The 22,991-nt window shown below is 40.2% G+C and overlaps 1 protein-coding gene across 2 annotated transcripts in view; it reads left to right on the top strand.

Annotated features, from left to right (window-relative positions):
• ESAM (endothelial cell adhesion molecule) overlaps window positions 1-22,780 on the top strand; it is a 135,940-nt gene extending 113,160 nt beyond the window's left edge. For both annotated transcript variants that reach the window (XM_075604298.1, XM_075604299.1), the window contains exons 4-7: window positions 1,004-1,159; window positions 16,591-16,713; window positions 17,663-17,804; window positions 21,461-22,780. In XM_075604298.1, coding sequence (XP_075460413.1) covers window positions 1,004-1,159; window positions 16,591-16,713; window positions 17,663-17,804; window positions 21,461-21,917 — 878 coding nt within the window. In that variant the 3' untranslated portion in view covers window positions 21,918-22,780. The remainder of the gene's footprint in view (window positions 1-1,003; window positions 1,160-16,590; window positions 16,714-17,662; window positions 17,805-21,460) is intronic.
• The last annotated feature ends 211 nt before the right edge of the window (window positions 22,781-22,991 follow it).

Raw genomic sequence — 22,991 nt, 5'->3', positions numbered from 1 at the left:
GAGAAAAATGTACTTTTTCACACTGCTCTGCTTTGTTTTATTTGTTTAGATTTTAGAATAACGTTGTTCCAACATCTGAAGAAGTACAATTTTAAACTTTGTTTAAGGGGTCATTTTCAGAATTAACAATAAGAAAATAAAACTTACTTTAAAATATTTGAAACTTTCTAGGAAACAATTTGTGAAATTTAAAGCAGAACAGGCAATTAATTGTATTTGTTTTCTGTTGGAAAGAGTAAAGTTATAAACACAAATGGACTAACAAAAGTAAATGTATTTGCATATGGCCACATAAGCATTTCTTGATTGTAAAGATGATGTACTTGATTATTATTTAGTGTAAACATAACTACTTTATGAATTTTCCCCAACAACAGCTAACAAGGGATATGCAAAATGTTTGCTGAAGTTCTCAAAACAGATGAAATGTGACGCAAACTTCGCAAAACATTTTTTGGCCAAGTCAATGTTCAGGTCTCATGACCCTAAATTCTAGTTGCATGGCCGTTTATATGTTGCAATTTGTGCTACATTTTAAGGGTTGTGACCTTTGGTGAACCTTTTGCAAAAATGCATATTTATGGGAATTTCATGAAAATGTTTGCAAAGTATCGTACATTTGAAGACATTTGCACATCTTTCAGTTGCCCATTGTCCCAAACCAGTTAGCATATTGCAGTCCCCACTATTTTCATGTAACCTTTGTATATTGTTATCATAATATAAAAAAATGTTCACTATTTATAGACGTGGCACAATAGACAACTTCATGTTTTTTCATTTAATGTCTTGCATAAAAATCTTTTCAAATGTGTACAGTATTTACATTTGATAAATGCAATGACAGTAGAAGCCTACATAAGAAGAAACATTTGTAACTTGAATCAATGAAAATAATATCATCTAGTCTTACCAATGGAAATAATTACTAGTTTTCAATGTACTGTATAAGAACGCACTATTGAAATATATCCTTATTGATTTCTCTTTTGTCCACCTACAGTTCTTCCATCCATCCCCACATGCAAGATAGTTGGAAAACCTTATATTGGTTCCAATGTTACTTTGGGCTGCAAGTCTTCATCTGGAAAACCCGCACCAATTTATTCCTGGATACGCACAGCACCAAGCACTCAGATTTATTTTCCTCCTGTTCAGGGTACGAAACATTTATGATTTGTATTAGTTCTATTTCTTCAGATATGTCAGATTTCATGTTCCAGATCATTTGTATATAGGCTTACATTTCAAATTGATAAAACAAATGCAAGTAAACAAACAATCTTCATACTTTTATAGAAATTGATTACGCTATGTGTACACATGTAAATGGCATGCACTATAAAACAATGTTTCTGAGCACCTCAATAAAAGGATAAAATACATCGAGATAGTCTGCCAATTTGACTGCAACAACCTGCTTGTATTGTTATCACAGAATGAGGTTCAATGCTATGTATCAATTTATTTAATGCAGCATGTTTCATCACATAGATTAACTAAATATATTATATTATTTTGACGTTACGGCTATTATATATTATTTTACAGTACAGAATTACATTTACTAATACTAGTTTTAAATTAAAAAAAATACACATAATTCAGTTTTAATTTAAATTGTATCATTTAGGAATTCAACATGACGCAGTGCTTCAACATTCATTTCAAACAGCAAATTGTTCATCATCATATGTATGATGTCACATAACGTCCTTCATACAGAAGACACACGTTTTATACAAAGGTTTGTACTACTTTGTAGCATTAAAATTTAGATACACAAAAAAATTCTAATGTGGGAGACCAGTACATTTACACCGAAACTACTGGGATCACTAGCACCAGACGGGACAAAGTTATTGAATAAAATAGGGTTTATTTTGGCACGCCAGCAGACAGAACAAAGATACAATACCAGCAGACAGAACAAAGATACAATACCAACTGGCGGACCTGGGGGGTAGACTCTAGCTTCATTAGGTGCAGGGGCCTGCTTCAAGTCCGCTGCTCATCTGGGTATCACAGAGAGCTGATCACACAGCAGCCACTCTGCAACTTCTGCCAGTTGGATTCCACGATACATCCTTCACTCTGTCTCACAGAATGCCACACACTGTCAAACTCCAAATATGTTCTTCCTCAAACTCCAGAGATGGTTTGATGCTCTGATCAGCAGTGTTCCTTATATATCCCCATACCTCCAGCTGGGTAGGTGCCTCAGAGCCTGCGGCACACAAAGGCTACGAAAAGCCCATCTCCAGATCTGATCACTGCCATTCTCCACTCACCCATTGTTACATAGTTACATAGTTACATAGTAGATGAGGTTGAAAAAAAAACGTCCATCCATCAAGATAAACCTATGCTAAATTTCGACAACAGATACATTATCCTATATCTATACCTAATTATTGATCCAGAGGAAGGCAAACAAAAAAACCTAGTGTCATATCATCCAATGATATCTCATAAGGGAAAAAATAAATTCCATCCCTACTCCAAGAATAGGCAATCAGATTAATCCCTGGATCAACATCCTGCCCATGTATACATATTTGGTATATCCCTGTATACCTTTCCTTTCTAAAAAGATCGCCAAACTTTTTTTTAACAAATCTATTGTATCTGCCATCACAGTTTCCATGGGTAATGAATTCCACATTTTAACTGCCCTTACTGTGAAGAACCCTTTCATTTGTTGCTGGTGAAATCTCCTTTCCTCCAACCTAAAGGGATGCCCCCGAGTCCTTTGTATTGCCCTTTGGATGAATAGTTCTTTTGAAAGCTCCTTGTACTGTCTCCAAATATATTTGTATATAGTTATCATATCCCCTCTTAGACGCCTCTTTTCTAATGTAAATAAATCTAATTTAGCTATCCTCTCCTCTTAGTTAGATTGTCCATCCCCTTTATTAATTTGGTGGCTGTTCTCTGCACTCTCTTTAGTTCCATAATGTCTTTTCTAAGGAGTGGTGCCCAAATTGTACTCCATATTCAAGGTGTGGTCTTACTAAAGCTTTGTAAAAGGGCAAAATTATGTTTACTTCCCTTCCACCCATTGCCCGTTTAATGCAAGATAAGATCTTGTTTGCCTTTGCAGCTACTGCATTACTTTGGGCACTATTGCTAAGCCTGCTGTCTACAAGCACTCCTTTGTCTCAATCCACATTTCTATGCAGGTACTTTGGCTGATTAAATCACTCCATAGAAGTGTCCCCTCCATAGAAATGTGCACCCGTAAATCATATGACAAGTCTGCTATCTTAGAAATGATTACATACTGTACAATCCACATTTACTCACAAATACATTGTAGTGCCTACACATATATCACAAAATACTTTACCTCATATTGCTTGCTCACTAGACTGGGGGATTGCATTTACAGGGAATAAAGTGTTTTGGAATACATTCTTACATACATAGTGCATTATACATTTCCTGTTCTCCACCAGATATTAAATAGATGCGGCTGAATTACACATTACTGCGACATCCATTTTACACGGTTTAAGGTGTAGATAGGTGGGCTTCAGCTTTATTTTGTGATGCCAGCTACCCATACCATCAACATGATCTTTAGTTGCTTTCAATGGGATTTTTGCTTTAATACACTAAGGAGACTTAATGGCCCATCGGGATTTACAGAAGCAGGGTTCCCTGCATCAGAATGGGACTTGAGCTGTTTGAATCCTACCGGGTTGCACATGTCTGTAATGTAAGAGACGCGCACTTAGAGTGATACAGAATCAGTCCCCCTCCCTGCGCGCCTCGAACAGTCGATCGCACAGCTTTAATATTATTTTAATAACACAGAGCTGAACCACATTAATTTCAGCCCCGGGGACCCCCTGCTTCTCTAGTTACAGACCCCGTTATGGGGTGCTGGTATCCCCGCTATGTTTAAATTCTCCACGTGACCGTGACCTTTGGTCTCAATGGTAATGGTGTTTTTTTAGTTTATTTAAATAATGCTGTTTTTTAGTTTTGCAGCCAGGAGACATTGATAAATGACCCCTAAGTATTAGAGCAAAAGTGGTGCAATAATGGGGCAAAAACTGCATTAGATGTGTCACTGGAAGCAAATCCTCTACACCCATATTTCTAGCCCTTGCCTTAATAGTGACAAGATTTCCCTGCTAGAAATATAAGCCCTCAATTTTCTGAAGATAATTATGTATATATCCGACTGGCACCTTCTCCTCCCACCTTTAGATCCTTTCTTAAAACACACCTCTTTAATGAAGCATACAGTATGGGTTGCTCAGCTGACTGATACTATACAGTACATCTCATATGTACTGACTTTGGCCCCTTGCAGACTCACTTACTAGAACGCCATCCTACGGTCTCTGTAAGGTCTCCCCACTTAACACTTAGACTTATTTTCCTATTGTTATGTCTGAAGCTCTTATTCCCATTGTGTTATAATATTATGTCACGTGTATTGTAAAGCGCTATGTACCTGGCCAGTGCCACGCCACACTTTGGAAAAAGAGAGACACCACATGCACACACACAGACACTCACACTCACACACAGTGACACACACACAAACACAAACACACACAAGGAATTCACAGTTAGTATAAATATAGAAGTGTGGCTCGGCGTGCATGGGCAGCAGCGACACAAGCCACAATTTGAAAAACGAAGACTCCACACACAGAGAGACACACACACAGAAACACACACGCACAGACTGACACACACACACACACACATGCAGAGCCAGACACACACACACACACATACAAGGAATTCACAGTTAGTATAAATATAGAAGTGTAGATAGCTAAAACAGGGGGTATGTGCCGAGCACGCTCATTCTAAGTCAAACTTCTTTGCGTTTTGTCACTGAAATTGTGTTTTGTTTTTGAATTAAAAACATCACCATAAGCGCTATGTACCTGGCTGGCACGCATGCGCAGGAGCAGCAGCAAAAGCAACCCCGCCACACTTTGGAAAACCGAGACAATGCACACACACAGTGACACACACACAAGGAATTCATAGTTAGTATAAATATAGAAGTGTGGCTCGGCGTGCATGCGCAGGAGCAGCAACCCTGCCACAAATTGGAAAAAAGAGACACCACACACAGAGACACACAGAGACACACACACACACACACACACACACACAAGGAATTCACAGTTAGTGTACATATATATATATATATATATATATATATATATATGAAACCAGGTGTCCCACCAAGGAGACAAAAAACAGCACTCAAGGTATATTGCAAAAGTGTATTTGAAAAAAAGCAGGCACATATAAATCCAACGTTTCGGTCCTGTATAGGACCTTCCTCAGGGGCGTGCTGAAGGTCCTATACAGGACCGAAACGTTGGATTTATATGTGCCTGCTTTTTTTCAAATACACTTTTGCAATATACCTTGAGTGCTGTTTTTTGTCTCCTTGGTGGGACACCTGGTTTCCTGTTATTTTTGTTGAACAAGCACCTATTTCTTTGGAGCCTTTGAAGTGCCTGCTGTTATCTTTATATATATAAGGGGAAATAGCTAAAATAGGGGATGTGTGCCGAGCACGCACATTCTAATTTAAACATCTTTGCGTTTTGTCACTGAAATTGTGTTTTGATTTTTAATTAAAAACATCACCATCACAAATACAATTTCTGTGACAAAAGACAAAGAAGTTTCACTTAAAATGTACGTGCTCAGCACACACACTTTTTTTCTTAAATGGTTAATAATATTTAATCATAACAACATACATTTTCATATAATTGTAAGGGCTGCTACTGTAGCTTGAATGTAGTGAAAATTGTTTTATTTACAGTAACTCTAAATGTGTAGGATAAGGATTACAAGAGATAATCTGTGAATCCTCAACAAAGATTAAGATAAAAAGGGTTATTCAGGACTAGCCACTGAAAAAGCAAATGAGAGCACCCTAGAAAAGAAAATACAACACTGCATTATTACTCTTATAGTGTATTTTTTATTAAAATAAATCAAAAGTGTACTGCATTTTTTATATTAAATGAGAACAGTGTGATACACAATGTATTTACATTGTGAAAGAACTTTAACCACAGCCCAAATATACACTAATGTAGATTTTATTCAGCTATACATGTCATAAATTATGAAACCCATTTAATATAGCCTAACGTCAATGGGTATTTGCGGCCGAGAATGGCTAGAACGTTCTCTTCAGACACTATAGAATTAACAACTATGCTTTTTATAGAAATACAAAAAAACAAATACCCCAGAACTATTAGGGTGAGGTCTCAAGGCACATTTGGAGTGCAAACTGCATCATTGTCAAGGTGCGTTTTAATATCAAGGGGTGATATTTATAGGGAATTTTAGCATTAGCACTTACATGTCAATGCTTCTATTTATGTTAAATGGACAAAGCAGTGCACATCTGTATATAATTCATTATAGTAATACATTTAATCTTACCTTTATTTGTTTACATGATTAGAAACGTACTGAGGATCAAGCAATCTTCCTAAGTAGCCTGTGTAGAGAATCTTTGTAAATCAAATCATATATATAGTATATACTGTAACTGTATTGCCTTAGAAGGCCTGGGTCGTGCACAGTAGAAAAAAATGTGTGTGTGTGTGTGTGTGTGTGTGTGTGTGTGTGTGTGTGTGTGTGTGTGTGTGTGTGTGTGTGTGTGTGTGTGTGTGTGTGTGTGTGTGTGTGTGTGTGTGTGTGTGTGTGTGTGTTTGTATATAATATAATATTATTTTTTTTTAAAGACATGTTGTGAGAATAAATTATTTATTAACATTGTGCAACTTTGATAAATATATTCACACACATTCATCATACACACAACACACACACACACACACATCACACACATACATCACACATCACACACCACACACATAAACACACACACATACACACATACACACACATCACACACACATCACACACACATCACACACACACATACACACACCACACACATACACATACACACACCTTGGTCTGGTCTGGTGGCTCTGTAGTTACAATGCCGGACCAGCTGCAGCCCCATTGGATGGGAGCAGTCACGTGACCGCTCCTCCGCTTCCCCGAGCGGCAAATTTCAAACTTGCCTGTCTCTGGGAAGTTTCTCAGCCTCCGCACGCATCAGCAAGCATGCGGAGGGATAAACTATAGCCGCGCTGATTACAGATGCAGGGGCTTTGTGCATCTGTTCAGCGCGGCTCAGCCAGGCTCAGCGACACTGAGTTCACTATGTCCTGGGCCTAACAAGTTCCTCTCTGTACATGACTTCTTTTACTCTCACTCTCTGATCCTCTTTGCTATAACCAAGACATGGCTCACTCAGTCTGACTCTGCACTGGAATCTGCCCTCTCTTATATTGGCCTTTCTTTCTCCCACACTCCACACCCAAATGGCAGGAGTGGAGGTGTGGGGCTCCTCCTCTCCTCAATCAGCCATTACTGAACCCTTCTATTCCTCCCTCTCATTCTTTTCCTTCCTTTGAGGTTCACACTGTCCAGCTTTTTTCTCCTCTTCCTCTCTACGTTGCAGTAATCTATCGCCCAACTATCTCTACTCATCCCCCTTCTTTCTAACTCACTTTGAATCCTGGCTCTCCTTCTTTCTTTCCTCAGAATCCCTTGTTATTCTCCTTGGGGACTTCAAGTGCCATATTGATGACCCCTCTCTCCCTTAGGCTTCCCATTTCAATAGCTAAACTTTTCTTTTGGCCTTTACCAATGGACTGCAGCCAGCACCCACAAGGATGGTCACTACTACCTAGACCTGGTTTTCACAAAAACCTTTCTCTCTGATTTCTCCATTTTATCCTTTTCTCTCTCTGACCATCATTTCATCTAATTTTCTGTCTTGCACTTCTCCCCTTCTCCACCTCCATCTAACCCTCGTTTCCGAAGAGACCTGCACCCTATTAACCTACCAGCTCTTGATTCCACTTGGCACTACTCTCCTCCCTCCTCTCTCTGCTCAGCTCCAGACTCTGACAACCTGGTCATAAACTGCAACTGTGCCCTATCCTCCTCTCTTGATCTACTGTACATGCCCCTGTTTTTATCTGCCGCTCTCTTCCTTCTAACCCCAGACCGTGGCTAAACTGCCAGGTTCTGGGCCTGGTCTAAACTGCATTCCTGCACTCATACCTCTGTTGGCCTCTGGAGGAAATCACATAGTCTAGTAGACTTGTTCCACTACAAATGTATGCTATCCTGTCTCAACTTTGCTCTCCCCGAGGCTAAACAAACCTACTTTTCTTAACTAATCGACACTCACAAGTCTTTGACACTCTACTCAGACCGTCTATTACCTGTTTTTCTTCCTCCTCTATTTCACCTCAGGACTTTGCTAACTTTTTCAAAACAAAGATAGATTTCATTTGTCAAGACATGCCCTCTATATCCTCCACACATTCTACACCTCTTCCTAACTCTCCTCCTGCCTTCCTCAACTCTTTATCTGCTGTCACAGAGGAGGTTGTGTTGCTGCTGATCTCCTCTTCTCCCTCTACTACTTGCCCTCTTGACTCAATTCTCTCCCATCGCCTCAAACTTCTTGCTCCTACTCTAATCCCTACACTTACACATATTTTCAACCCCTCCCTCTACTCTGATACCTTTCCCACTTCCTTCAAACATGTAACAAGTTATACCCTTATTAAAAAACAGCAATCTTGACCGTACTTGTATTTCTAATTATCTTCCTTTCTCCCTCCTGCCTTTTGCCTCTAAACTCCTTCTATGCCTTGTATTCTATTGCTTGCTCCATTTTCTCACCTCCTATTCTCTGCTAGATCCTCTACAATCTGTCTTCCGCACAGCTCACTCCTCCAAAAAAGCCCTCACTAAAATAACTAATGACCTCCATGCTGCCAAAGACAAAGGTCATTACACTCTGCTCATATTCCTTGACTTCTCTGTAGCCTTTGATGCTCTGGACCACCCTCTTCTCCTTCACATTCTCCATACTCGGCATCCATAACAGAGCTCTATCCTGGATTTCCTCTTACCTCTCCCATTTTATTTTCAGTGCCTCATTTGCTAACACCTTCTCCTCCTAAGTCAATCTCTCTGTGGCTGTACCCCAGGGGTCTGTCTTGGGACCTCTTCTCTTTACACACTCTCTGTAGGTGACCTTATCCCATGTCTTGGGTTAAAATATCACCTTAACTGTTTGTTGATGACACACAAATTTACTTTTGAACCCCTTAGTCACGGGAGACCAGGAATTTACACTTTTATACTGGGATCATATAACTGAGCAAAACCAAGAAGTAAAACAAATTGTGACGTATTCCTCTGAAACAGACATGCACACTATGGATTACAATTCTGCAGAAGAAAACACACTTACTGTGGGTCTGGGAAAAAAATAGACTTTCTTAGACCTTTACCGTCCTTAAACCAAAGTTTTCAGTTGATCGGGACGTCCCAAAATGTCCTGGAACTCAAATCGGCATTAAGTTCCACACACCACCACTGGATAAGCTCTGGAGCGCTGAAATAGTTTTACCGTGAGTAAGTCCCAAACCTCCTGGAACTCAAATCGACATGTAGTTCCAGCTGCGACTGCTACGTTTGATTTGTGAAACTTGGCTGCAAAAAGTCAGGACTTAGAAAATATTTCAGCTCAAAATTCTTGAAGCCGACTCGTTGCTATTTCTCACAGAGCATCTTTTGGTGATTTTGAATTTGCTGCTGCTGTCTTGATGCTTAGAATCTCCTGAGCTGATTGGCTTCTAGGTTTCTTATAGAATTTCAGTACCATTCACAGAACCCCTCAACCAATCAGAATGTGGGAATATTTCCACCAGCCTATCAGCGATTTGCCGGTACCTTGAAACTTGGCGGGCACGGATTTCAATTCTGCAAAGGTGCATGCGCCAACCTGGCACCTCTGCCACTTAGCATATTGAACCCTCCGCTGGGCTAGGCTCCTTAGAGTCTGGGGCCAGGCAAATGGTCACCAGATAGCCTTTATTCATGCCAGGACGTGTGTACTCAAGCATAACTCCGGTACTCCACCCGCCCTAACACCTTGGCATCTCTGTGGCTTTCAAGTCCAGGACCCAAGCTGACTCAGTGGAACCAAGCCTATGGCCATCTGGTCTCTCGGAACCAGGAACTTAGAAATTCCCCAACTCATATACAGTGCATAAAACATATATACCTTTATACACCATGTTAATAAAAATGTCACAAAATTCTTCTAAGTCCCTCGTCCCCTACGATCTACTGAAATGATGCACACTTTCATTTTCAGAGCTCCTAAACCTTCCTATAAGGAGTTTGCTAAATGTTGCTGCAAATAACGCGTAGGTTAAGTTTCAAAGTTGCTTCTAATGTACCGAACCTGGACTTAGAAATAATTACACTCATGCAACCTTATGGATGGTTGGAGACACTCCGAACCTCTATACTGGGTCCGGGATGCTGGGCATATACTGGGGGGGACACCCACTAACTAGGGACCCCTGACTATACCGGGGATACGCGTATCCCTATGCCCCATTTTACCTTTCTGGTCTGTGCTGAAGCAGAGCATCCTGGCGGTGAGCCGCGTAACTGCTTTCCAGGGAGGACATTATTCGGAGGTCTGTGTCTACATGTACCCGGGAATCTGACTCGGCTCCCGGATTCATTTTTGGGGTGGCCATCAACTCTGGTCCCCGGCTAGCTAGACACAATCCGACAACACTTTTACTGCAAAGTCCACCCTGAAACTCATAGCCTGAGAATCTCCACTAGTTAGCACTCCTGGAAAGGCAAAAGACACTTAAATCTTTATTGTCACATATTTTACATACAATGCATGGCAGTACATATGCAAGAGTCAGGCCCAAGATCTGACACTCTAGGACCCCAAAACATGGATCAGGGGCAATCAAGTGGGCTTGACCTTTATTAGTGAGCCTGGTTACCCCCTCACCATCACAACCCTGACCTGCTGTACAGACCAATGTCACTGAATGTCTCTCCATTATATTATGATGGATAGCCCTCCGCTGACTCAAACTGAACATGTCAAAACAGAGCTCCTCATACTTCCTCCCAAGCCTGGCATACTGCCCGTTTCTACATTACTCTTGGTAGCACTATCACACACCTAATATCACCCGCACACTGCCTAGGTGTTACATTTGACTCCTATTTCTATATTCCTATTCATATTTGCCTCATATTCTCCTCTCATATTCACAATGTAACTGTAGCCATGCTGTAAAATGGCCTGCAGTTTTCCTCTCCTGCTGGCAGTAAGCCTGGTAAGTTACAGGGTTGCCAGCAGTAATCATAGAGGTTTGCTCTCACACCCTGGTGAGGTGCCCTATGTATGGATGGGAGTGGCTACATACTCTGAGTCCATCGTTAGTGACATCAGAGATGTGCCTGCCCCCTGAGGGATATAAGGCACAGCACTGATCAAAGTTAGTTGTTGTAGTAAGGAACAAGTCTGGGTTGAGACTTGGGAGTGAGGGGCCCACTAGTGCTTTAACTGGTGGCCCCATTCTATGTTAATTAGCATCAAGCTGACAAAACCATACTGTGTCCAGGGACCTGGCACAGGGGTGATCTCCCCGAGGGGAGAGGGGATCCCACTCCATTGGGAGGGTGTACCTTTGAAAGGATAGCACAGCGAGATGTGTGGCTAAGCTAATCACTGTAAGGGGCAGTTGGCCCGCACCGTAAGCCACAATAAAGACAACCTTGATCAAAGACATTCTCTTGTGTGAGTCTGGAGTTACTCTACAGAGGATGGCACCAAGAAGGAGTTCCTCATCAGAACCATCTCCTTGCGGACGCAGAGATCCTGGTGAGGTGGAGGCGCTGCACTGGATATAGGTAGGACTCAAGCACACTACCTCAGCTGCCTGTCTGGGTTGACAATCCCCATACACCATCATGCGGGAGACTCAGGAGTCCTGTTGCCAACAGGTGCACCACCAGACACAACCATGTAAGGGGGACTGGTTAGACCACAGGGGCCAATGTGAGATTGGGTGGGTCAGACAGGCCAGAAAATCTGTTACATAACTAAAAAATGTAGTTTTCTCCTCCATAGCATTGCAATGATATGCCCTTACATCTGTCGCTCTATTGCTAAAACTCTCCTGCCTCGACAATTGTAGCCTTCTACTGTCCGGCCTTCCTGTCTCTCACCTGTCTTCACTTCAATCTATCCTAAACGCTGCTGCTTGAGTCACTTTACTCTCTTTTTAATCTGTCTCAGCGACGCTCCTGCTGAAATTCCTCTCCTGGCTTCTTATCAAATCTTGTATTACATACAAAGTTCTCCTCACTTTTAAGGCACTCTTAAGACACTTCTGTCCTTCTTTATATCTCAGCCCTAATTTCTCGCTATATACAACATCAAAACTCAGAACTTGCGTTCTGCCCTCTCCCGCCTAAAATGTTTCTTACTCAATGCCTCACAGTGAGACCACTCAAAACTCTGTTTCAGTAATCCAATGTAACATCTTGAGTTACTTTTTACAACTCGGTCTGTATAAGTATTTTAATGATGTCCACAACAGAGATATAAGAAGTCTAGATTTAATAGGAATTGAACATGTGATTCTAGACAACAGGGGTGGTGATAAACTCCTTCAGCTTAGGAAAAGAGAATCCTTTTGGATACACAGATTGAATACACTCCAGCCTTTTGGCTTAACTTTAGAGATCAACTTCATGACTTTTCTTTAACTTATTACTTTTTACATTCACTCTGGTTATCTATCCCTGATACTCTTCATATAGTATGTTGTTTTATTTTAAACATTATCCAACATAATCATCATAATTTTAGATGCTACCCACTTTGCAATATAGTAATTTTTCTTTATTGCACCCTTCCTGGAGGAACTGTGTGGTTTTAATAACGTACACCCATTTGCATTTTACCTTAGCATGTCTACATCTTACTTTTTTTTTTTTATATCTCTTTATTTGTATTTTTGTACGTTTTCAATTTGGACAGAATACAATTTCAGCTTTGAATAACTTTTAACACAGACTAATAGTATTGAGAATCAAAATGATGATAGGTGGAAACAGCATGAAAACAAAAAACGAACAAAGAGAGGGGAGGGAGGGGGTGTCACCACATTTGCAAAAACAACACCATCAATATAACACTTTAGTATATATAGTCTTCCTCCTTCTCTCTTATTCGTACCACCTCTAACATTCCATCAAAATGTTAAACATACAGTACAGATCAACCATATTTCTCAGTTCTTAAATACACGTAACACCTTTCCCCCCCCCCCCCCCCCCTCTCCCCCTGCCTAAGGGAGATCTGCATACAAGGGGCCTTATGGTGCTAACCTGCAGGCTTAAAGAAGACCTGAGCCTCCACTCATGGGGAGCTTGGGGGTGCCTGGTGCAGTGCCTCCACCTGCGGGGATCCAGGCATAGACAGACTGGCACCTCACGGGAATGTATATTCTGTAGATATACGTCAAATAACCGCAGACACAATAGTAATAAACAATAACTCTTTATCACAGGGTCCACCACAGATATAAATATACCATACATGCAATCACAATATTACCCAATCCCCTCCTCCTATCCCAGGGAGCAATTACACCCCTAAGGATCTTGGTGGCACCTTATCCCTTGGGCACCTTAGAACCACAGTTGTCCAGCAAGGCAATCCCCAATGTATGTGTGAGGGCAGCGCTACTCTCCCTTGTGTATTGGTGGTGCACGTGGGTACCTTCCTGGTTACACCGGGGTAACCAGGGAATTCTTCTGCTGAAAGGAGAACCGCATATGTGATCCCACAATACAGGGCCTCCCAACAATATCCCTTCTTGCTTTATGTCCAGCAGCCACACAGTCGTTCCACCATGCCTGGGGAATCTTCCCCTGCAGTTTGTTCTGCTCCACTACTCTGCTAGTGATCAGGCTATTGGGAAAGTCCCTGAGGTATGACCATCCCTAACATACTACCCTAGGGTGGCTCAGGGCCTAACTCGGGCCAATGGGGCATTCTCTGGCCTAGTCCCAGGCAGTCTGACTGGCTCCCAGGACACAACCTTCCCCAGGATATCCTGTCCCCTGCAAGGATATCCTCACTCTCTCATCTTTGGGAGTACCACGTAGGAGTCCGAAGAGCTGCATCAGCTCCCCCTAGAGGTAAGGCTGACTAGCCTTCTACATACATACTGTATGTAACCATATGATAGAAGGGGGTCCCAGACTTTCTGGAATCTAATCATAGTGTCTTCTAGATAGCTCGTCAAATTCTCCATGAGCATGACATGGGATATTTGTTCCCAGACCTGATGGTCTGCCTCCATCATCTAGTGACTAAACATCTGGTAGCATTGAGTATGTGTACTATTAGTTTCAATTCAGTTTTGTTCACACCTTCTAGTGGTGTGTTTAGGAGTAGAAACCATGGCTCTTTTGGTACTTTACCCCAGTAGTATCAAGAATAAACTTAAATATACAGTATTCTCCCATAGGGGCTGCATATTGGGGCAATCCAGCCAGATGTGGGACAGGGATCCTCTCTGTCTACAGCCTCTTCAACATAATGGAGAGATATTTGGGTCTATTAATTTTAGATTGGTCGGGTTTTTATCCCTATGACAATTTGGTTTGTAACTACTTTTTAACTTTTATACATTATTTTTAATATTACATTCTCTATATTATACTCATTTTATTGGTTCACAGTCCTGGATCTAATACTATAATATGGTTATCTAACTATATATTAGGTAACCATTACCATTAGGTATTATAGAGGGAGCTGTATTTCCGTTTTTATTTCACTTAATTTATGAGCTGCGACCGTTTTACTTTGCTCTACAGCAGGCCTACACAACTCCAGTCCTCGAGGGCCGCAAACAGGCCAGGTTTTCAGGCTATCCCTACTTCAGCACAGCTGGCTCAATTAATGGCTCAGTATTACTTTAGTCTCACTTTATTTGTCCTCTCTATTTGAATAGCATTTAAGTATGTAATTGCTTGTTTCTTTTAAACTTGAATCATGTGGTAAAATATGTGTTCTTTTATTAACTGGTAGGAATAGTGCTTAATGTTTTCTTTAATGCATATTTTTACCCTTACCTGAGTTTAGTAAATCTGGGCTTCGGAGATAAGTCACTTGAATTGGCTGTAGAATGCCGTTTGACTTAGAACCCCTTACAGTATCTTTGATCTAACAGAGATCTATATACAGTAGATCTAATAGAGTAAAATGGTAATATTTTTTCTGCAGGAAAACTATTTCTCTTACTATCTAAAAATATGTACAGTACAGTGTATGGTATAGTATTATGCAAACAGGGACCACTAGGCTAGTCTCACCCAAATTTACCTTCAGAGGTAACATGGGGGTGATTTACTAAAGTCTGCAGGCTGCAAAACTTGGCCAAAGTTTGTGCAAAAGAATTGTACCAGATTTATCAAAGGAAAAACTCCCATTGCTTTCAATGGGTTGCTTTTTTTTCATGACTATGGCTCTGTTTTTACACTGGTTTTGCCCTACTTTTGCAACCAATTGACCCCCTTGTTCTTCAAGCTTGCCTCTTGATCTAATGAAATATGTTTCCTGCTCATTTATGTGTACTGTAACTCCACCTTCAGTCCAGTATGGGTATCTCAACTGTGTCATACTTTGTAAAGTCTCCCTTTGCTAGCTGACAGGTGCGGAGTTCTTTGTTGTTAGTGAAGTAGTCTTTAGCCCTTGTCTTGTTTCACTTACATCACACGTGTTATGGTAACAATTGCAATGCTTGCTAAAGGTATTCACAAGAACTACACAGTAAAAAAAAAAAACCACAGTAGCTGAGAAACTGTTTAATCACACGGTATACAACCTAAAATGAAAAGCAACATCTATTCTCATGCAGGCACAAAATTAAGAGAGATTTAATGTACAATAGGGAGCAAAACGTTACATTTCAAGCAGTCCCTTGAATGTTCTTTCAAAAAAATGCACCTCATTCATGGCAAAATATCTGGTGCAATTTGCATCTTTTGGTACATATAATAAATAGCCAGTCCCAAATATTTATTTGAATATTACAGAGACATTTTGCAGGCACAGGTCCCTGCCCCGTGGAGCTTACAATCTATGTATTATAAAACAAAATCTGGGCTGCTTCAGCTGCTGCTACTCACATTTTGTTTTGAAAAAAGAGTCATAGAACACTCTTCAAAGCTAATGGAATCGGGCCAGATGTGTAATGAAAGAAAGAAAGAAAGAACCTAAACATTAAAAACAAGATCTTTAATAAACGTATTAAACACTGGATTGGCACATCTGGTTTTGGTGCACATTCATAATAATACATTTGTAGATTTTTGTCCTGGCTAATAATATAAGCTTTATAATGTATAGTCTCTTTACTCTGCTGTCCATGTCGTTTTGAATTTGTTTTGTAATGCAGGGTAACGATGCTGAATTCAAAATGAAATGATTAGAGCTCTACAATGTGATTATTAAAAAGGAAATCTGGTGTAACCGTTTAAAATAGAAAAATGCAGCAAAATTATATGACACAAAAAAATTATTTGTCACTTAAAGTGGTTTGTTTAACTTATATTTTTTGATTATTTTTTCAGATACTGTGAAAGGAACTTTAAGCCTAACTAATCTCACAACAGAAATGGCAGGAATTTATGTATGTACATCAACAAATATTGCTGGGATTTCAAAATGCAACATAACAGTAGAAGTTACTTCATGTGAGTACAATGCACAATGATCAAGAATGAGTAAAGTAGAGAGGGTGTGGTATCAATAATGGAGGGTGTTGTTTAAATAAAGGGGCAGTCACTCCTAGGATCAAAATGAAATAATGCTAGTGAGAGAGAATGAAATGTTGGAGGGAGTGACATGGGTGGAGAAGAGAGTGACAAGGAGGGAGAATAGAACTACATGGGGAGGGGGGTGAATTACATGGGGGGAGAATAGAGTGACATAGTAGGGAGATAGTGACATGGAGGGAAGAGTGACAATGGGGAAAATAAAGTTACATAGGGAGGAGAGAGGGACATGGAGGGGAGAAGAGAGTTACATGAAGGGAAACAGTAAGATGGGGAGAGAGTGACATGGGAGAAAGAATGACAAGAGGGGAGAATAGAGTGAAAGGGAAGCAAGAAGATTCTGGCATGAGAAGACAATGATATGGGAAGAGATTGACATGGGGAGATAGAGAGTAATAATGGGGAGACAATTGTGGAGGGGGCATGTGTATATTTTTGGGAATCTTATGGAGAAAAGTCCCATATACTGTATATCTCAAGCTGTTTTTCTTGTTGGTGTATTTGTAAGATTTTGAAATTGGAGCACCACCCCTTAATATGGGTTGCGACATCCCAAAATAATACCTTGAGTGGAAAACTTTAAATATGTTTTGCGGTAATTTAAATTTATAGACTAATAACTATTAAATGTTTCCGTACATAAACCCTTAATGGAAATCAAAATAAATATGTGTATCTTTATATATTTCTAAATGATACAATAATTCAAATGTTTTTACATTTGAAATCAAGGTTGTCAATCAGGTATGTTTTGTAAATATTGTATAGTATTTTACAATGTGGGGTTACAGTATGTTTTTATAAGAATGATTAATCTTACAGTATGAGATGTGCATTTGTTGACATTAACATGTACTGTGTATTTCAGTTTCCAGAACTGCTGTAATTATTGGAGCAGTTGTAGGATCCATTGCTGGAGCCTGTTGTTTAGCAATCATGTTGGTTGTATTGATCTATTTCTGCAGAATAAAAAAAAAAGATTCACCGGATGAAATAGAAAATGAGATCAAGTAAGCATATTACATTTTCACATATTATGTTGGGTTTTTTTTTGATCCCGGTAGGAAAACATTTTATAAACAAGTTATTGACTTTTTCAAATACATACAAGCAGAGGAGGAACTACTTCTGGTGCAGGGTATTAACCTGAAATCTCTCAAACTCTGCCACCAGCGCACATTTTTACAAAGGTTTGTAATATTATTTAGCATTGAAATTGTCAGGCAATTTAGAGAAAAATATAATCTTAGTACATAGACCCCCATAAATTGTCATCAACATTTATCAATACCTTCCGTTCAGAACCATGCAGGAGAAGGGGATGGCGCTCTGGAAAGGGAGTGCAGTTCACAGGGGTCTATTTACGAATTTCTCTCAGCTTGCCAACGGGTGCATAGCCAATTGCAAAACAAAAAGCACATCAAGGAAAAGGAATCCCAGTGGATGCAAGTGGAATTTCTCCAACTCCTTTAATAATTCTTGTGCAATTCTTTTGCACTGGTCTTGCCCCAGTTTTGCAGTCAGGAGCCTTTAATACTGTAAGTCACCCCACAGTAACATAACACAAAATGGAAGCACTAAAATAAGTAACCCTCCCAAGAGGGTTACCTGGGCAGAAGGCAACAAGATTTTTTAAAAAATGGCACTTTATTATCTTCACACACTGAGATAAAAAATCTTATCCATCAAAATCACCTTCTGATACAGCTTCAGTAATCACTGCAACAGGTACAACCTGGGTTTTAAACCTAACTACGCAAACTGTAACCATATATTGAGCAGCTTGTAGCGTCAAATTGTGGATAAGGGGGAACACAGCCCCATTGTTGTTTTGCTCTCAGATTGGTTGCAGGTTCCACATTGTAAAGCTGTTAGAAGGCTAAAATATGTTTTTTAGGAATAAATCACTCATGAATACTGTGACAAACGCCCCTCTTTTGTAGCGCTGACGTCTGTCTGGGATCTTCCCGACACAGTCTTGTAGGGTTAATTATACGAATAACCGGATCATACAAAGCATTACGTTGTTTAACTCAGGCTTCTGCCTGCTTTATTTTCATCCCAGTAAGGGACTGCAGCTTTAACAGGTGTAGGCAGGAGGCACTCAGCTATTAACCTTCAGCGGTTTACTCATATCACTGTTATAATATTTCACAAACTGTCACTTTAAGAAACAAAAATAAATCATATAAAGAAATCCTATCCCATTCAGGGATCTATCTAACTACACAGCAGAATCAGCCTCTCTAACTTTTGCTTGGCCAACTAACCTGGTTTCCCAGCTTAAAACAATTTCCTCTCATTTAGGGTCACTACATACAGCATACAGTCTTTAGACACAGCAATAAACATTTGTTTGTCTTATCTGTTCGTGGTGGGGCACTCGGTCCCAAGTGTCTAGGCAAATTTTCTGGTACTGCGATACTTGAAGGTGGCGTCCTCCCCGAACTGGATGCAGGGGAGCAGCGATACCCCCAGCCTCCAGGCTCTAAGAAGAGAGAGTGAAAAGCAACCCTCTCTGCTCTAAATACCTGTTCTAGTGATTAGGAGAGCAGGTGAGGGAGAACTAGACACATTGTAAACTGTGGTCTGGATTTTCCATCCACCAGCCTGAGTTAATGGAAGCTGTGGAACGGATTATTTTGCACTATTCCTGCACTTTCTGTCCTAAAACCGGGCAGAAAGCTGCCTAATATCTTTGGACTATGTCACAATACATGTACATGTCTACTTCAACCTGTTACTTTAAACAGTAGGGTCATAAATATAATAATCCGAGGTTTGACAATCTCTGCTTTATCTACGTTAAGCTTTACAGATCAGTTTAATGCACCAAGATGAAGTTTCCGAGAAAATCCCTGTTAAAATAAATTTGGAAGCTAATTGCAGAGCTACTGTAGCAACCAAGCAAAAGTTCCTGAGTAAAGAAGGATGAAACTGCAATTCTTGAGTGCATAGGTGATTTAGGGGCCTATGTACTAAGCAGTCATTAAAAAAATTGCCATCAAATTAAAATCACAATTTTTGACAGCGTTGCTATCATGGTATGCAGAAAGGCCCGAATATCAGTGATAACAACATTTGAACAAATGGCGAGTAGCCGGCAATGAGATGATCTGCCCTCCGAAACGGGCTTACCTGGCGAGTTGATTCTGCTGCAGAGACAGAGAGCCGCCTCTCTCTCTGCGCAAATCTCGGCCGAAATAAAAAAAAAAATATTTTAATTTTATTACTAGTGTAGATGAGCAAGGGGTCTCCAGAGCAGAGCCGCGTTGATTTCAGGTACGGTATCAGGTACGGTATCTCCTATGCATTGAAATGTCCCGGTCACGTGACGCAGGACATTTACATGCATAGGAGATACCGGCTCACCATAACGTGGCCTGTATCTTGGGGAGCAGGGGGTCCCCGTTTCCTGACCTGAAATCAACGCAGTTCTGCTCTGGAAACCCCATGTTCATATACACTAGTAATAAAATTAAAATATGTAGTAAGCACCAATACACAACCCACCCCCTGTGCCCCCACATAAAACCATTATTTATTTATTTGAACACACGATTGATAACATAGGCCGGCAGGGGTCACCGGGTGGTCCCCGTGGGTGTCCTGGGGTCCTCAGGTGGTCCCCATGGGTCTCCGCTGGCCTACGGTACCATTCGTGTTGTAAAAAAAATAAAGCTGGCCTACATTTCAATAAATACACCTCCCCCCAAACACATACAGTACAGTGATGTGCAAAATAACTATTATTCTGATAAGGATAATAGCTTATTTGCCAATTATTAAACACAACATTAGCCATGCAGCATAAATAAAGTAAATAAAACCCCTTCTACTTACCCCTGCCATCATGAAGGGCATCATCGTCAGCATACTGCAGGGCCATGTCCTCCGATGCCAGCAACAATACATTCAAAAATACAATAGCGGTTAATAGCCGCTGTAGTAATTAAGGGGCTAACCCACCCTTCCCCACTACTCACTCGTGAGGCCTAACCACCCACCGCGGAAACCCACTATACCCACCCTGTACCATTGAGTGGCATAGTAGTACATCATACTCATATAATATGGGCATGATAAGCTACTATAGCAGTCAATGGTCACCCTAATACAAACGCATGAATGTCCAAAATACACAATAATAAAACATATACAACAAGCACCTAAATTCCCGAGATACAAAAAGTAAAAGCACTAGCCAACCAAGCAATTTCATAATTAAAACCACTAGCCAATCAATTAAAGAAATCATACCTGCATTGTGAAAACATTCAACCCTATTGCTGCCAGAAGATGCCACTGGTCTTCCGTGACCATGTGACCGCTTAGAGTAGTGATCGTGATCACGTGATATGGAAAGGCTCCCATTGACTGGAATAGTAGAGGAGAGAAGAAGCAAATATCAGATGATGGTGTACATGCAAAGTGCCGGTAGGGGTTATAATACCCTTTCTGTTCAAGTCAGTGGGAGTTAACACCAGAAAGGTGCGATAACCTATTTCTAGCACTTAAGGCCCCTGCCCCGATATTCCCTAAACATCATAATGGCCCCTACTGTGTCAGTTATTGTGACATTTGTAAATATCATAAGGGTAACCTAAAGGGTGATTTTAATTTTAGCTATATAATAACTAGTTTATTATACTTTGTTTTATTACAGAGAGGATGCTCAAGCTCCAAAGACACTTTCCTGGGCAAAAGGCAATGAGGCAGACATGATTTCAAAAAACGGCACTTTATCATCTGTGAACACACACCGAGATCACAAATCTTATCCATCAAAATCGCCTTCTGATACAGCTTCTGTAATCACTGCAGCAGGTAGCAACCTGGGTTTTAAACCTAACTACACAAATGAGAGAGGAGGAATCACACCAACCCCAAGCTTATCCAGTCAGTCTTTACCAACCTATATTCCTCCACAGAATGGTAGCTATTATCACACTGCCTTGCCAACAAACAGAAACACTCTGCAAAGGACAAATGGACTTGCGCAACAGGTTCCAAGACAGGGACCAAATATAACATCTGGGGTGGTTACACCTTCGAACCTAGTGAGAATGGGTGGAGTGCCAGTCATGGTGCCAGCACAAAGCCAAGCAGGTTCACTAGTGTGATGAAGCACTACACACTGCTGCATTTTTATTCAAAACGTAGTGCTAAAACTGTTTACAAGTATTACTACTGTTAAGTCAGCATTCATGAAAGCATCCGTCTCTATAACATTTTCTTGAATCTTCACTGATTTTATTGATCAACATAATCAACCTAATATGTTTATAATACAATAACTCACTGTGGTCTAATTATCAAAGTCTCTTGGCTGCAAAACGTGGGCAATAGAACTGCACCAGCTTTATTAAAGGAAAAACATATCATTGCTTTTTATGGTTTCCCTTTTCTTTGATAGATCTGGTGCTGTTTTAACACTATTTTGCTCTACTTCAGTAGTCGGGTGACTGATAAATAATTCCACTGTCACTTAAGAATTGCTACAGTATACGAATGTTGTACCCAATTCACATTCCACGTGCCTGATAATCTTTTAAACAGCATGCAATGATAAATAATCTGTTTTTCATAAGTATACTGTTGTTATAATGTTCACTTAATGGAAGTTGTGTTGCTTTACTTTTAGAAGCATATTTCCAAAAGTTTAAAGCCATATGGAGATTTTTTTTGGTTGAACTTTTTGCTCTTGTGTATAAAAAATGGTTCAATCTGACTTTTTTATTTAACAAAAAAAAGTAAATACTTTCATTGATCTGATGGCTGGTATTTTGTACAGTATGTTTGCCTTTTGCTTCACAATGTATACTAACTAAGAAAGTGCACATACATTTAGATTTCACGTTTTACAGAAAGCAGTTGGCCCCTCTTGCAGTGGTGAACTATGTGATCTATATTGTATATTCTAAGCAAAACTTTGTTAAGCTCCAACCATTGTGTTTTTACAAATATTAAAATATTTTAGTACATAGTCAACTTTTCATTACAATGACGTGGTAATAAAATGTCTTTAGCATCTGTTTCTTCACTGCCATTCGTTCAACCCTTACATAGTGTATGTGGAACTGCACCTTAAGGTAGCACCAGATGAATCACTGTCAAACTACTATAGGGTCATTTATCAAAGTCTCCTGGCTGCAAAACCGAGGTAAAATTAGTGCAAAAACACTGCACCAGAGTTA

Source organism: Ascaphus truei, chromosome 6 (assembly GCF_040206685.1).
Source record: "Ascaphus truei isolate aAscTru1 chromosome 6, aAscTru1.hap1, whole genome shotgun sequence".
Taxonomy (NCBI): domain Eukaryota; kingdom Metazoa; phylum Chordata; class Amphibia; order Anura; family Ascaphidae; genus Ascaphus; species Ascaphus truei.
This window is presented reverse-complemented; position numbering and strand designations above follow the sequence as displayed.